At 36.7% G+C, this 17,090-nt stretch overlaps 2 protein-coding genes across 3 annotated transcripts; one reads left to right on the top strand and one right to left on the bottom strand.

Annotated features, from left to right (window-relative positions):
* Positions 1-1,092: 1,092 nt before the first annotated feature.
* On the top strand, positions 1,093-9,523 carry LOC107493469 (uncharacterized). Of its 2 annotated transcripts, none has more exons than XM_016114564.3 (8): positions 1,093-1,358; positions 2,090-2,491; positions 2,623-2,785; positions 2,961-3,243; positions 3,373-3,445; positions 3,532-3,622; positions 3,719-3,798; positions 9,057-9,523. In XM_016114564.3, the coding sequence occupies exons 1-8, from the start codon at positions 1,260-1,262 to the stop codon at positions 9,246-9,248; spliced, it is 1,383 nt and encodes a 460-aa protein (XP_015970050.1). In that variant the 5' UTR covers positions 1,093-1,259; the 3' UTR covers positions 9,249-9,523. The 2 variants fall into 2 exon arrangements, with proteins under 2 accessions (XP_015970050.1, XP_015970049.1); XM_016114563.3 differs by having other exon boundaries at positions 3,707-3,798.
* A 644-nt stretch (positions 9,524-10,167) lies between these two features.
* On the bottom strand, positions 10,168-15,532 carry LOC107493468 (uncharacterized). Its single transcript, XM_016114562.3, has 11 exons — positions 14,864-15,532; positions 14,189-14,503; positions 14,002-14,110; positions 13,818-13,911; positions 13,250-13,337; positions 13,061-13,144; positions 12,445-12,541; positions 12,259-12,346; positions 12,049-12,154; positions 11,877-11,969; positions 10,168-11,041 (listed from the first exon to the last, which is right to left on the bottom strand). Exons 1-11 carry the CDS (start codon positions 15,029-15,031, stop codon positions 10,646-10,648), a joined length of 1,638 nt encoding a protein of 545 aa, XP_015970048.1. The 5' UTR covers positions 15,032-15,532; the 3' UTR covers positions 10,168-10,645.
* Between the last annotated feature and the right edge of the window lie 1,558 nt (positions 15,533-17,090).

Raw genomic sequence — 17,090 nt, 5'->3', positions numbered from 1 at the left:
AATTAAACGAAACCACCAAATACTAACACAAACTATCTATACAATATTTGTCATTATCTTCAACACCTGATGAGCTACATTTTAAGAAAGTACACTCTTAAACAATAATAACAGATAAATTCTCACATAAAAAGCTCACGTCCTCATGTATATGAGACAAAATCTGACCATTATAATATATTTTTAAACTAATATAACCCTCTATTTTATACTCATCACACTCACTCACAAAGTTTTTCACTCCATATACAGAATAAAACTCTTAAAATGAAGAACTCCAAAGTTTTTTACTTCATATGCAGAATAAAGCTCTCAAAATGAAGAACAACTCCACTTCTGTGTTTCACCACAAGACAACACAACACTCATTTTATAGTTGATTTTATATTTTTTAATTCCTACTAGCATAAGATGTTGCTGGCGTTTTCACAAAATGTTGTCCACTTTTTTATTTTTCTGCAACGCGCTGATGGTGTTTTGACCAGATTATATTTTAAAAACATGCTGAATATCAAAACATCAACCGCGCTTTTATTTATTTTTTAGTTAAAAAAAATATCGGGGCAGTGCCATTTTGTGAATCAAACTTTTTTTTTTAATTTTTTTAATCAAAACGTAGGCGTCGTTTTGTATTTAAAGAATTAAAATCTCTTCTTAATGATTATATATATATGTATAAAAAAATACAAATTTATAGGAAAAAATAAAATCTCTTCTTAATTATCTTTTTTTTTAAATTTATTATTTATAAGGAGTTTTTTGTGTGTAATTTAACGAACAATTAACTAAAAAACATTCAAATACAAATTCCACCAAAAATACAATTGAATGGAGTCAATGAAAATCGATACAATAATAATATACAACGAATTGTTAGTTGTTAAAGCACTTCTCTTGCAAGAATGCTTGAAGGATATGAAGGAATAATAATTAGTTAGTTATTGTGAGTGATTCTTTTTTTTTTTTTAACTTTTTGACTTTGAGGCATCAAACTTTAAAATGTTTAACACCAGAAATTAAAAAAAAAAAAGTTGAAAATGTCTGCTTCAATCTTAGTTGCCACTTGTCTCCAACCATTTCTAATTCCATATTCTCTTCATCTCTCTCTCTCTTTCCAACTTCCACGATCTGCATCAACATTCATTCCCTCAAAACACATTACTAAGACTTGTCTGAATTTCCATTGTTCATATGATACTTGTATAGTTGTGTTGCTTTGAGCTTCTTTGTGTTCTCCACTGAATTCCTTCACTTCAGCTATGGCAACTCAGCAACAAGAACAAGACTTTCCAATGCACAGAGACCAAGTTGATGGTATCACTACCACTGCTACCGTAGCTCACACTGCAATTCATAAGGTAAATTTTCATTTATTTATTTATTCATTTTTCTATTTTTCTTATATTTAAGTTTACAGCTAACTGTTTCTACTTTCGGCAACTTATATATCTCCAATAGAATTCATATGGGGAACTGTGTTTTGTTCTTAGTTGATACCTTTTGTCATTGATCATATCTTCCCCCTGTTTCTGACCAATAGGAACTTTAGCTGTAGCTGAGTATTGGAATTTGAACGCTTAAAAGATTCCAATTATCCATGAGCATCAAAGCATACTCATAGTGCATGTAACTATTAGTACTAACTAGGCTGATTAGATTCCTAAACTACACTATTGAAAAACTTGTATAGTTTTCCTTTTGTTTCGTTGGATGCCTATTGATTGGTGCTGGTTAAATTCCAAAACTACATTACTGGAAACTTCTATACTTTTATTTTTAAACTATTAAAATGGTACCTGAAAAATTCTGATGCTAACAGAAATAACCCAAAAGACGATTATGGATTCTATGGTTGTCCTATACACTCAGTGGCATGTTTAGAAGCTACATGAAATTAGATTGTGTTCATGACATAATTTTGTGGTAAAACATGACATGCATAAGGCATATGCATTCCATGCGAAAAAGGGTAACCGTCATTGGTGTAAATCTTCATAATTGAATTGGTAATGCTCCATCTGAAACACATGTATGAGAGACATTTGCATCTGAAGCTTAACAAAGGCTATGTATGATTCTTCATGTATAGGGTGTAGAATCAAGTGAAATAACTGAACTACCTAGTAGACAACATGGAAGAAGGCAAAATCTTATGTTGGAGATACCTGCAAGAAATCTTGATGAAGCAAGAGAGGAATTCTTGAGAATTAACATGCCTTCTACAAGCCCTGCTTTCTCCAGTATCAATGAGTTACAACCAAAAAATAAATCAAATATTAAAGCCCTTATTCCCAAACTTAGCTTTAAGTTAGGGAACACCGAAAAGGCTTCCATTCTAGCACTTGAAGGTTCTTCCACAGAGGTGCCGAAAAAGCCTATGATTTCGAGGACATTATCTCTTACAAAGTTGATCACACCTAGAGGGAAGAAGATGTCATCTTTACCCGTGACACCAATTGGAGGAAACACAACCAATATGACAACATATGTGGTTAGCAGTGATCCAATTTTCTGTTGAATTTTCATAGTTAGCATGCTTTGATCACAATGTTGAAATGAGTTGCTCTCTCAATAACCATGATTTAAACATTTTGTTACAAAATGGTTCACCTCATTTTACAGAGAAAAGGACAGCAATCATCGATCCATCGTTCGCGTTCAGTTCCTGCACTTAACAAAGATGGGAACACATCAGTAGGTGTGATGCTGCGCATAGTTCCTACTACGCCACGGTTAGCTGGTAGCGCTGCCACAACATCTATGAAATCTTCACCTGACATTACTGGTGACTTCCTTCTTCACGTTTGAATCACTTTAACAGAACACATATGATCACTAGTTAATGCAGGAGATCCTTAAGATTTAAGTTAGTAATTCAAAGATCTCCAAGCACAAGTTATCTTTACTAGGACATTCGAATAATAACCACATTGTGTATGTATGTGTTTATTCTGGTTCAGTTGAGAATGAGGATGGAGAGGACATTCCTGAAGAAGAAGCTGTGTGTAGAATATGTTTGATTGAACTTGGAGAAGGTTCTGATACCCTTAAAATGGAGTGCAGCTGCAAAGGTGAACTAGCATTGGCGCACCAAGAATGCGTGGTTAAATGGTTCAGCATCAAAGGTAACAGAACATGTGATGTGTGCAAGGAACAAGTTCAGAACCTACCTGTCACTCTTTTACGAATTGCGAGTACTCATTCACCAAACTTCTTGATAAGTAGCCAAGGTCAGCAATACAGGCAAGAGGAAACACTTCTTCCTTTCATCTCCTATCTCGCATTTTCTTTATTTGAAACACATACCAAACATAACCTTAAATGTTGTTTGCCAACATGGTACAACAGAACTAATGCATAGAATTTTCACAGGGTTTGGGAAACTGTTCCAATTCTTGTGGTTATCAACATGATGGCTTACTTCTGTTTTGTTGAGCAGCTTCTTGTAAGTACAACTACTGGACGACTTGGATAATTCCCTTTGGTCCAAAATGTAATCTTAATGATGAGATACCATTATTCATTGGACAGGTTTCAAATATGGGGTCTGGTGCCATTGCAATATCTCTCCCATTTTCTTGTATATTAGGCCTTCTTTCAAGCATGACATCAACAACAATGGGTAAGTCTCTCTTTTTCTTCCACTATTAGCCTATGCTGTGAACTTCGAATCCTGCCTTTGGTATTATTAAACTGATTCCTGCAGTTTTGTTCTTAGCGAGGAGAAAACATGTCTGGCTTTATGCGATTGCCCAATTTGTTATGGTGTTTCTTGCTGGTCGTCTTTTCTATTCACTGGTAAGGGAAATTTGTGTGTTACTTTGTAAAAAGACAAATGATTATTTCAACTAAAGAAAAAAATATTTTATTGGCATACACTCTTGCATACTCATATAATTATCTTGAATCAACGATTGAGTTGTCTCTGTGTAACCTCAAAGTGATAAGTTTAAGCCATAGAAACAGCTAATGATATAAGTATCGAGTTAGACTGCATATATTATACCCTTTGGGTGCAGCCCTTTTTTCGGAGCCTGTGTTAACAAGGATGCTTGTGCACCAAGCGGCCTTTTTATACTATCTTGCTCACTGGTGGACACTGTTGTTGTTTCACTCAATCCTCACACACTCTCACTCACTGTCCTGCAATGAATTTGCAGAACTCACACTCAAACTGTTGTATGTTCAGAGAAAAAAAGAGAGAGAGAGTTGAACACTAGAGAACTGAAGAATCAAAACTAACTTCTGACACTATTCAATAAACTGTTAAATACAATAACAGAAAAAAAAAACTAACCACTCACTCCACTATCTTAAGAATAGGACTCCACTTCCTTAAAAATAGAAACTAGCTGAACAAAAAAGATTAACTTGCCTCTGAGGCCACTAATGACTTTGACCCTATTAACTGAATCATACACATAAGCATAAAACAGAAATAAATAAATATCAGGTCCTAATACATTATCTAACATTTCTCCTCCTTGGATTAGAGACCTGAACACATTCCAACTTCATGAATCAATTGACTAAATCGACTAACAGCAAGAGGCTTGGTGAAGACATCAGCTATCTGATTATCTGTCTTGCAATACTTCAGCTCCACCTCTTCCTCCTGTTGTGCTTCACACAGATAATAGAATCTCAGCTTGAAATGTTTAGTCTTGCCATGAAAGACTGGATTCTGAGCAATTGCAATTGCAGCTTGATTGTCCACATACAACACAGTTGATCTTTTCTCTTGCAACCCCAAATCACAAAGTAACTTCCTGAGCCATACTGCATGCTTTGCAGCTGCAGTTGCAGCCACAAATTCAGCTTTAGCTGTAGACTGTGCTACAACTTCCTACTTCTTTGAGCTCCAGGAAAAACAACCTGATCCAAGTGAAAAACAGAAACCCATTGTGCTTTTCATGTCTTCCACCGAACCACCCCAGTCACTATCTACAAAACCAACCAGCTTCATCTCAGGAACTGCTTTGAATTTCACACCATAACTTTGAGTCCCTTTAGATATCTCAACACCCTTTTTCCTGCAGTAAGATGTTCCTTAGCTGCACAATGAAGGAACCTCGATAGAATACTCACTGCATACTGAATGTCAGGCCTAGTAGTTGTTAAATACATTAGACAGCCTACTAGACTTCTGTACTCATTCTCATGCTCAGAATCCTGCACATTACTCTTGCTTAACTTCTCTTTCTGATTAACAGGAGTAGTGACTGTCTTGCATTCTCCCATTTCAAATCTCTTTAGGACCTCTCTGATGTACTTTCTCTGACAGATGAATATCTCACCTTCTTTTTGCTGAATCTCCATGCTAAGAAAGTAAGACATTCTCCCCAAATCTGTCATCTCAAACTGCTTCATCAGTCCTACCTTCAGCTTCACTATCTCACTCTCCTTCTCTCCTGTAACAAGCAGATCATCGACATAGATAGACACCACCACAAGGCCTCTCTCACTCTGTTTGTAGTACAGAGTGACTTCACTTAGACTCTTCTGGAACCCAAGCTGATGCAGATAATAATCAATTTTGCTATACCAAGCTCTGGGAGCTTGTTTCAGCCCATACAAGGCTTTCCTCAGTTTATACACTTTGTCTTCATGGCCTTTAACAACAAATCCTTCTGGTTGGTCTACATAGATGTCCTCAGATAGGTCACCATTTAGGAAAGCTGATTTCACATCCAGCTGATAGATGGTCCACCTTTTCTGTGCAGCAACAGCTAGTAGCAATCTGATGGTATCCATGCGAGCAACCGGAGCAAAAGTTTCAGAGTAGTCCACCCCACTCACTTGAGCATATCCCTTCACAACCAACCTGGCTTTATACTTGTTCACAGTGCCATTTGAGTTCAATTTTGTCTTAAAAACCCATTTGACACCTATAGTCTTCTTGTGATCAGGCTTAGACACAAGTTGCCATGTGTTGTTCTTGTTGATCATGCTCAGTTCTTCTTTCATAGCTGAGGCCCACTCCACACTTCCTTTTGCTTCCTAAACTGTTCCTGGTTCTAGGAGAGCCACATTACATCTGGCATAGACCTCTGCCAGTGGTCTTGTACCTCGCATAGGCAAACTATCAATCAATTCATCTTCAATCAGCTCACACTCATTCTGTAGATCTGCTTCCTCATTTAACTCATCCTCATTCTGCACATTAGCTTCAACTACAATATTGTCAGCCATTTTCTTTTCAAATACTGCCCTCTTCCAATTTTTATCTTCACAAAAAATCACATCTCTACTCATAGTAATCTTTTGTGCATCAGGACAATACACTCTATAGGCTTTAGACTGAGAACTATACCCTACAAAGATACCAGCCTCACCTCTATGATCAAGCTTGTCTCTACTGACTGAAGGAGTCAAGTAATAGCATAGAAAACCAAATGTTCTTAGTCCACTAACCTTTGGTTTGTACCCGTGCCATGCCTCGAATGATGTCTGCTTGTTGAGAGCTTTGGTTGGTAACCTATTCAACAAGAAGACAGCAGTATTTACTGCTTCTGCCCAGAAGCTCTTGGGTAGTTGTTTGCCTTGTAGCATACATCTTCCCATCTCCACAATGCTTCTATTTTTCCTTTCACTCACCCCATTTTGTTGGGGAGTGTAAGGAACTGTAAACTGCTGCTTTATGCCAGAGTTCTCACAGATGGCTTTGAACCTTTTTGAGGTATACTCACCACCATTATCACTCCTCACTGTCTTTATTTTACAATTTGCTTCATTCTCCACCTCTTGTTTGAACCTCAGAAATATTTCATCAACTTCTGACTTTTGTTTGAGAAAGTAGACCCAGCAAAATCTTGTGCAGTCATCAATGAAGGTCACAAAGTACTTGCTTTTGTTCAGTGACTCCTCAGGCATAGGCCCACAAACATCTGAGTGAACCAGTTGAAGCTTCTTCTTGGCCCTCCATCTTGTTTTCTGGAATGGCTTCCTTACTAGCTTCCCTTGCAGACATACTTCACAATCAGACACTTCACTTCCCAACTGAGGCAAGTCTTCAACTAAACCATGCCTCTGCATAAACTGCAATCCCTTATAGTGAAAGTGACCCAACCTTCTATGCCACAACTCCTCCTGACCTTGCACACATGCCATAGCTTTGCTCTCTTTGCTTGCAGGATCGAATGCAAATGTTTTGTTCTGCATAGGGATCCTAAACAAGAGTTTGCCCTCCTCATCTGCAATAGCACATTCATTCTTATCAAACACAATCTTCATGCCCTTCTCAACTAACTGTCCCACACTCAGAAGATTCTGATCTATCTTGGGAACATAGTAGACATCAGACATCAGCTTCACTCCTCCAGGGCCTTCAAGTAACACATTACCTCTTCCTTCAACCTCTAGATGATCACCATTCCCAATTCTCACTCTAGTATTGACTGATCTGTCAATATTAGTGAAAATTGCCTCATTTCCTGACATGTGATTGGAACAGCCACTGTCCACCAGCCATCCATCACGTGAGACTTGAGACACAAAGCCTGAAGCAACAAACAATTGCTCCACTTCACCTGCAGTTGCTTGAGCCTCTCCTTGTTGAGAGCTCTTTTCTTTGCAGATTCTCTCTATGTGCCCCATCTTCCCACACTTCTTGCAGACTACATTTGGTCTTCTCCAACACCTAAAGAAAGGATGACCTTTCTTTCCACAGTGTTTGCAGGTTTCATCACTCCCTTTCCTCACTTGTGCATCACTTGAACTGAAACTGGTCTGTTGAGCACCAAACTGCTTGCCTTGCTTCTTCTTCTCACCACTTCCATGCTTCACCCTAGCCTGCATTGCACCTTCAACTGGCTCATCTCCTCTCCTCAGTACCCTCCTTTGTTCTTGTGCTTGAAGAGCACTAACTGCTTCAGCAAATGGCATATCTGAGATTTCTCTTGTGTTCTCAAGAGATGCTATAGTAGCTTCAAATCTTTCAGGTACAGAACAGAGGAGCTTCTCGACAAGTCTTTCCTCTCCAAGATCAGTACCCAACAGTGCCAATTTATTGGTTAAGTCTAGGAGTTTATCAGCAAATTCTTGAACTGATTCATTTTCCTTCATCTGCACTCTTTCTAGCTCCCTTTTAAGGTTCATTGCTTTCATTCCTTTAATCTTCTTATTGCCCTCATATTCTTTCTTCAAAAAATCCCAAATATCTTTTGCAGATTCTAGACTCAAAATCCTATTAAAAATAATAGGAGTAACAGCAGCATAGAGACTAGATCTTGCTTTGGCTTTTCTAGTCACACGTTCTTTGTAGAGCTTTTGTTGATTTGCAGTTGGATTGGCAACCAATGGAGGCACCACGTAGTCATCCTCCACTGCCTCCCACAGATCAGCTCCTTCAAGGAATGCTTTCATCCTCACTTGCCAGACATGATAATTGCTCCCATCAAGAATTGGAGGAGCAATGCCTGCTAGCCCAATAGTTGTTGATGAAGCTTCCATCACCACAGCCCTTAAGATACTTTAAGGCTCTGATACCAATTTGTTGTTGTTTCACTCAATCCTCACACACTCTCACTCACTGTCCTGCAATGAATTTGCAGAACTCACACTCGAACTGTTGTATGTTCAGAGAAAAAAAAGAGAGAGAGAGTTGAACACTAGAGAACTGAAGAAGCAAAACTAACTTCTGACACTATTCAATAAACTGTTAAATACAATAACAGAAAGAAAAAAAAACTAACCACTCACTCCACTACCTTAAGAATAGGACCCCACTTCCTTAAAAATAGAAACTAGCTGAACAAAAAAAATTAACTTGCCTCTGAGGCCACTAATGACTTTGACCCTATTAACTGAATCATACACATAAGCATAAAACAGAAATAAATAAATATCAGGTCCTAATACATTATCTAACAGACACATACTTGCTAACTTTGGATGGGATGTAGGAACCATCTCATTATGTGGATCCCATACCCCATTTAGTTATTTAAGACCCAATGTACATGACAGAAATTAATACAATACACATCTCATGTAATAAACTTTCAACTGTACCAGTAAAGCACACGTAATAATTGCTTTGTTTAATGGTGTGACAGCTTCATGTGCAAGCAGTGCTATCTATGCTACTTGCTACATTTACTGGGTTTGGAGCTGTAATGTGTGTAGCCTCTGTTCTGTTTGAGTTTCTGAAATGGAGGAGAAGATGGTTTGCTCAGTTGAATCAGCATCAGCTTGGTTCCCAAGAGGTGGCTGTATCAACTCATCAATCATCTGCAACAACCACTTAAGGCTGACATAGCTTTACACTTGAATATTGCATATTTATTATTTCCTTCAGGGAACGCTGTGGCATCATAAAACGCATTTCGCTGTACATAAAATATAATGTATAGACAAGTTTGAGCACGTCACTATTATTCACCAGTGTGTCTACAGTGCAAGCTTGAAGAAATTGTCTTTATAATGCAATTTTGAAGGAATCGAAAAAATTAACAGTAATAAGTAATAACAATGGATGGCATTCTGCTGTGCAATAACTAGAGTAAGACATCCGCGATGCCCTGAGAGCAAAATTAGTTATAGTATATACTATATGATATATATTTAAAATGCTACATTGTTTAGAAATGCATTAGATAATATATAAATAGAAAATATTGTACAATACATTCATTTAGCAATTTATATATGATTCAATATAATTATTCAACGAAAAGAAATACAATGGAAGATATACATTTTTAATGTAAATAATAATTGTATTAGCTGTTTCTTTTTTATTCAACTGAGTAAGTTAATGTATTAAGTTTAATTGATTAAAAAAATTTAACATTTTGTTTAGTGACATATATAAATTGATATAAATTTTATAGTAGTTAATGATAAATGACATATTAATACTATATAAAAATTTAATATATTTTTTATATTACAAAAATGTAAAATTGCTATGTGTGCAAAATTATTGTTGTAACACGATTACAAAGCAATATGGCATAAATTAATTCTATTACATATTAGTATCTATTTTTATGTGATATAAATAGATGGTAGCCGAAGTTGGTTTTATTCCGTAAAACCCATTACAATTCCATATATTATTTACACGTGACAGATTATTTTTTGTTCACACTTCCATTCCAAACACCGGTATACTGCACTTTTGTTGCGAGTAAACTTACTATCCTAAATTCGGAACACAATTGATTCATTGCGAGGATTCACGATGATCACAGCTGAATCAATTTAAATATTAGGACAGCGTCATCGAATATTAATATCCTGAAAAGAGGGCACCCTCACCGACCTCAGATTACATAGCCAAACTATTCAGCTTTATACAATTCATGTTGGTGAAACCAACAATTAAAGAGCTAACGAAATAAATAATGGCTTGTATGCAGTATGCGCTTCCGATCTTCATGTACCAATTTCACATTATTCCTGTAATCACTAATCAGACATCCTAATAACAGCCGTTCTGTAATTACAGGAGGCGGCCAGAGAGAACTCTCCTTCCCATCCTCTCGCTGCCAACAATGGCATTCTCATCCGCAAATATACAGTAAAACCAGTTGGTTCATCTTTACTAGAATCAACATGTTAAAAACTAAGGGAACCAACTGGATAAAAGATAAACAAACCGTTAAAAAATTTGCTTGAAATTCCCTTTAGATTTGGAATGTCATTGTTTGTAGCTAGAATTTCCAATCTTGCTGGAAAGTGAAGGCTTCTCCTTAAGGCTGGTGGCTAACAAGTTTTCAGAGTTGCTTGATTGGCTCTCGGCAACACCAGGTCTCGTCCAGATTTTTATGTGCCCCTCCCGGCAGGCAGTGAGTACAGATTCCTGAGTAAATATCAAGCCAGAGAGTGGTTCAGTGTGCACTCTGTGAGCAACCAATGGGGAGATTTTTGGAACATCACGCATACTTGGAGCAGGTTGTAAGGTACCCAATGGAACAACACTGTCCCAATGGGATGATTGGCTTCCAGTACTGTAAGTCGGAGACCCACCAGGAGGACGCCTCAAGGGCACTACAATCTCATCCATTTCCAGGTCCCATAGAAGTAATTGAGTATCCTGACCACCAAAACATCTTAGTACCAACATTTGTGTGGAAAATAAAACAACATAAGGAAACACATCCAGATACAAAAATACAGGAAATTCAATCACAAGGCATTTTCAAAATTTTATTGCACATCTAATGGTGAGTTCAATGAAATTTAATAAATGTTAAGTTTTATTGAATGGATATCAATCGGGAAAAGTTTTCATTCTATTGCCCAGAGGCACAATGGAGGCCGATGAAATGAAAAGAATTTAGTAAGTTTAATTTTAAGTCCAGCCAACACCACTCAAATTAGAGTGGAAGGAAAATAAGACTTTTGGTGTTTGAATATCCAAACAACGAATATTAATGGCATTCCATAATCTCTAATCAATCAACAAATAGTCTAAAGAATTCAAGACATAATTTTGTACATAACATTCCCATGTTCTAATGTTTGGCAAAATGTTTCACTGTGAACGTAGGAACTAGCACTGCCTAACATAATAAATCATATGAAGTCCAAGAGCTGCTAAACCCATGTACTCCATTCCTATGTGAAATGTAAAAAGTAATCCTAATTGTTTTTCATCCCTTCAACTTTCAAGTAGCTTCAAATAAGCATATAGTTGATATTAAAGCCTCTTAAAAACTAGTGACAAATCCAATAACTGAAAAGCATGACCGAATGAACAAATTTCCCAAAATTTCTTTCTACACAAGTGGATCCAGCAATTCATTTTCAATCCTGTCAACCAAATCTTGGGTAATGGGAAGAATCATGTGGAAACTTTTGGAAAGTATATAGCCAAAGCTACAAAAAGAACAAAGGAAAAATCACAATAATAGCAATATCATGGGTACCTGACCGACTGAACCAAATCGATACATCACGTTCTCTCCATTATCACTTGAATTTGGAGATGACCAATATGAATCAAATGCCACTCCACTTACCTGATCACAGCATTTGACAGACATTAATTCGGTACAATTGTAGAAACATTTTCCAACTCAATGTTACCAAGCAACATACCCATGAGTTATGTCCCTCACCCCATGCTACAATCTTACGATCATCCATGCTCCAAACTTGAACTAAATCATCTTCTCCACCAGTCAAAACATATTTCCCATCCATGCTGTTGAAATAGTTTTAATCATGATATTGCATTTTCAAATAATGAAATCAACCAGAAGTAACTAAAGAAAAACAGAATAATTGACTAAGATCAAACATGCTCACCTCCAAGCACAACACAACAAAGCCCCATAATAACTCTTTCCACCACATATAAGTTGTTCTTTTACGTAATCAAACACTCGTAAGTAGCCTGAAAGCAGAGAGTACGATGGAATGATTTATTTATTTTCACAACAAAAACAAAGTTGAACTAATATTAGTGTTGATGGTGTTTAATAGAAGATATACCATCTCTTCCAACAGTTGCTAAGTATGCTCCATCGGATGAGAAAGAAAACATGTTGATTGAACCCTGGCATATATGCCATCTGGCTATTGGGTTACTCTGCATAGGTCAATAAAAATGAAATACATCACACAAGAAATTCTCCTGAAGTGCAACCTCTAGCATTAATGGTTTCATCTGAAACAAATAGAGACATCAATCAAGTGTTATGTGAAACAACCACAACATTCTATAGGAACTAAGCATGTTGGTTCTACGTTTGTAAAATTGATTCTTGATGAAATTGATTTTATCAAAATTGTTACGTGACTGGCTGATTGCAATGCAAAGTGATTTATATGTTGAATTGAATTTAAAAATAGATCCGTGCCTTGAAATATCCAAATGATTAATAAAAAAGTGATTATCCAAGCATATATTTTCTGCAAAAACTCTTCATTTGCATCACTTTGTGGTGATTTTGTATATCCCACTGGCAATCGAAACATGCCCCAATCATATATTATGGCTGCCAATTAAAGCTGAATTTAGCTACAGTAAATTAATAGTCCAAATAAACAAATGGAAGTTGCATATGTAAATTTTACAAAGAAACTAAACATAAGTCAAACTCAATACCTTACTATAACGTGCATGCACAACAGAAAATTGAGTTTGATCTTTAACAACTGGGAATGAAGAATCACCAGCACTGTCTTTATTCTGAAATGTGGGAAAGAAGGGTAAATAGTTGTTCAACTGACCATTAGAAACATCATGGTAAGTACACCCAAAATATGTTAAGCTCTCTAGATAAGTAAATCTCACCTTATCATATACGAATAAATTTCCATCAGCATGAGCAACAACAAAAACTCCATCACCTCCTGGCACCCAAGCAATGCACGTACAACGACTGTTCAAATTAAAATGCATCAATCATAATTTTTTCTAATCAGTGTCCTTTTGACATCATAATTCCAAGTTCCAAACTTCCAATAGCATCTCAACCACAAAATGGAAAGAATTAAAACCACTGAACTACATATTAACATTAGTATGCCTTACTCAGTAATAGCAAATTCCAATATACACTTTATGAAACAGTTAAACATTGTATAGATATACCATACTGTATGGTGACAAAATAAAACGTTTTCCTCATTGAATGAAAGCAACAAATGCTCATCTCTGGCATGGTTCCAAATCATTATCAAGCCTACTGAGCTGCTGACAGCCAATCAAGTGCTCATGAATATCAAAACTGAGTAATTCCTAATATTTAAGTCACTGAGAAGAGAGCATGAACAAATTATGTCATACAACACTTTTGGCTTTTGACAAAATATTAGAACTTGTATTTATAGAGAAAACATCATAAAGGATCAATCCTTGCCTGTTACTGACGGTACCATCTTTGTTGTAATGCTGAGCCCCAACAAGCTTTTTGCCAACATCCTGTAATTGCTGTCTCAGTGATACTGAGTAGACTACAATAATACAAACAGGGAAAAAAAATTCATAAAGCTTAAATTTTCCTTAAACAATGGAAATGGAAATTTTAATGAACACTTATTTACCATCTCCAGAGGTCAAGCCAACAAGCAAATCATGTCCATCCTTAGCATCAGGATCAAATGCATGGCACACAGGATTTGAGTTACTAAAGTGAATAGACTTTATGGGGTCCTACAAGTAATAAGAAATCTCTCTTTTAGCGAATCCAAAATACCAACAATCCATCACAATCCAACCCAAGCAATATACCTTATCTTGAGAATTCAAATCACTTATGAAAATTGCATCTCCGACATTGAAGATCAAGTAGGTTCCTTTGCCGTCAAAATTTGGATTAGCCAGCGAACTACTTGAACTGGAGGCACCAATTGAACCAATCCTACTCGTTCCTCCATTACTCTTGCTTCCACCATTGCCCCCGACAAAACTAAGCGCTCGGCTTCCATTGCTTCCTCCCAACAATCTAGCTGCCGCAGACCGCACCCCACTGCTGGCACTGAAACTTGAAGAAGACGCAGTCGGGGTCGAAGGCGCAGGTTTGTCTTTGAGATGTGCAAGAGTAACCTGCTCATGGGTAAACCCAAACCAACAATGTGTTAAAAGTAACCACAAGGCACTTCAACTTAACAACCAATCTTGGAAGAAAAAAGCATTACAGAACTCATCTCTGAAAGTCAACAAAACTAAATTCACAACGGGAAAAAACATTAAAAAAATAAAAATCACAATGAATACAAGATATTTGAATGAGACAGATTTAGAAATGAGTGTAAATGAATCGGAAGAAAAACCCTAGCAATAAATGGAAGCAAGGTAAAGTATGATACATTGAACTAAGTATGCGTTGAAGAAAGCAGATAGCCTACAACCCTAAAAAATAATAATAATGAAAAGATTGTTGATAAAGCAAGAAGAAGAGGAGACCTGAGTAACGGTTTTGCCATGAGCATAATGAAGAAGACCAGAAGGGTGAGTCTTCTCGTATTGAAGCTTGTATCGGCCTTCAGGGGTTTTGAAATAAGTCTTGAGCCCAGGGGACTGTGCAGTTCCCGATGACGACGGGGACATCATGCCGTTCGAGCTGTTCATCATCCTCGCGATCGACCACGATCATCACATAACCCCTACTCTCTCTATCTCTCTCTCTCTATCTCCCTAGGGTTTCTAATCAGAACCTTCCTTCCAATTGAATCCCAAACTCGATTCCAATTTGGATGGAGTAGGTCTCGGTTTTCGAGTTTTGGATTTCAGTCCAGATCGGAGGACAAGACGAAGACGAAGACGAGAAGAAGAAAGAGGGGGTTTGTTAGAATAAGGTGGCTTGTGTTTTGCGTTTTGCGGCTTATTGATGTGATGATACGCTGGCAACACCAATTGCAAAGTGGGGGAAAATGGTGGGGGTCTTCCTTTCTTGATGGGAAGAACCGCCTCCCTTTTGGTCAACGCATTGGACGGTCACGATTGAGGCATCATTATAATTTCTCCTTTTTTTGGCATTTAAACTTTGAAGACACTATCAAGGAACTACTTCACTCGCGCAAATGACAGATAGTCAGATAGGCTTTGCTTCTTGACCATGAGCCAACTGCTACTACAGAAAGGAGGCTATGATTTGATTTGGTTAGATTATATTAGATTGGGTTAGCGTTATAATCAGAATTAATAAAATAGGACAAAGACAAGTGGATCTGATGCCGGCACTGGCATTGAGGTGAGGATCCGAAGCACAGTCACACACGCCCCATTCTGCATTTCTGCTGCCATCCAAAGCTAGGCCCAACTTTATTTGGAGAATGCAGGCTCATCAATACTCATGGCCCAGCCGAGGACCTATAAATATCCCACGTAAAGCTATTGTATTCATGACAAAAAGAAAACCCACTACTGTCCAAAAAAAATAAAGAAACCCACCGGCTTGGCCAATGAGATGTAGCTCAAATTGCATTTGTTCCTTTTCCATATAGAAATCGGGTTCAAACCTCGTTTGATTTAACTTGCCCATAAAAAAAAAAAACCTGTATTGCACTTGTATTAGCATAGGCAAATCAGGTATTAAATAAACAGCTGCTATATACACAAGTCTTTTTAGCTTACAAGTTGATACAAGTGGGTCCAATTCCAATAAAAATAACCCTCACATCAACGTGCGTGTAACCACGCGCTCATCAACTGTTTCAATAACGCGCTCAAATTATGAAAGACGCTTCTTCTTACTTGATCAAAATCTCAACCCTGAAAATTCAAACGACCTCAAAATCTCTCAAGAAACTGTTAAAATTATTGCGAAAACTCAAGAAAATCTACAAGAAAATTTCGAAATCTCCATAAAAAACACACAGAAACAAAAGACGAAAGATTATTCAATATATTGTTTTACTAATCGTCTAGTTTTTTTCACTTTTCTCTTCTCATTTTGATCGCGAAACACTAGATAGTCATAATTCTATTTATTAAGTAGATTCATTATGTGTTCTTGATTTAAAATACATATTACTGTTCTCATCATACTGTTCAATCGGTGATAACTATTTTACGTACTATTTCACATATAGTTTAACATATATTTTCATGTGTTTTTGAGCATGTTTACATGTTTGAACTAAGTTTGTAAAAATAGAAACTTTCTCTGTATTTCAAGTAAATTCGTGTGTAATTGGTGCTGTTGTTCTTGAATATTGTTCTTGTGCTTCTGGTGTCATTTTATGCGTTTTGGTTGACTTGAATATCATTTTAAACTCATTATGTCATGTAATCTAAAAAATAATAAAAGTATATATGGTTGGTATTTCAGTGTATATCAAGCGAATTCGACTGTAACTGGTGATGTTGTTATCTATTAATCTTATTTTTTATTTTTTACAGTAAAAATGGCAACGAAAAACGCTGCTACACCAAAATATAATGTAACACATATATCTTAGACGAACTCAATTTTTCCTTGTATAAATATAATTATTCTTGTTTTGTTTGTTTACAGAAAACTCATGATTTGAGATGCTCGACAAGACTCCTAAATGAAAAGTTCCAAAACATGAGCGATGAAAAGAAGGCCATCGTCCAGGAATTGAAATTTGATTGTTTGATGCACATCCGTCTAATGAATGTGTCGCATAAGCTCTTGAAGGAGTTGGCATATTCATTTGATTTAATA

Source organism: Arachis duranensis, chromosome 6, assembly GCF_000817695.3.
Source record: "Arachis duranensis cultivar V14167 chromosome 6, aradu.V14167.gnm2.J7QH, whole genome shotgun sequence".
NCBI lineage: Eukaryota > Viridiplantae > Streptophyta > Magnoliopsida > Fabales > Fabaceae > Arachis > Arachis duranensis.
The sequence above is the reverse complement of the archived record's forward strand: the minus strand, read 5'-3'. Positions and strand labels throughout refer to the sequence as shown.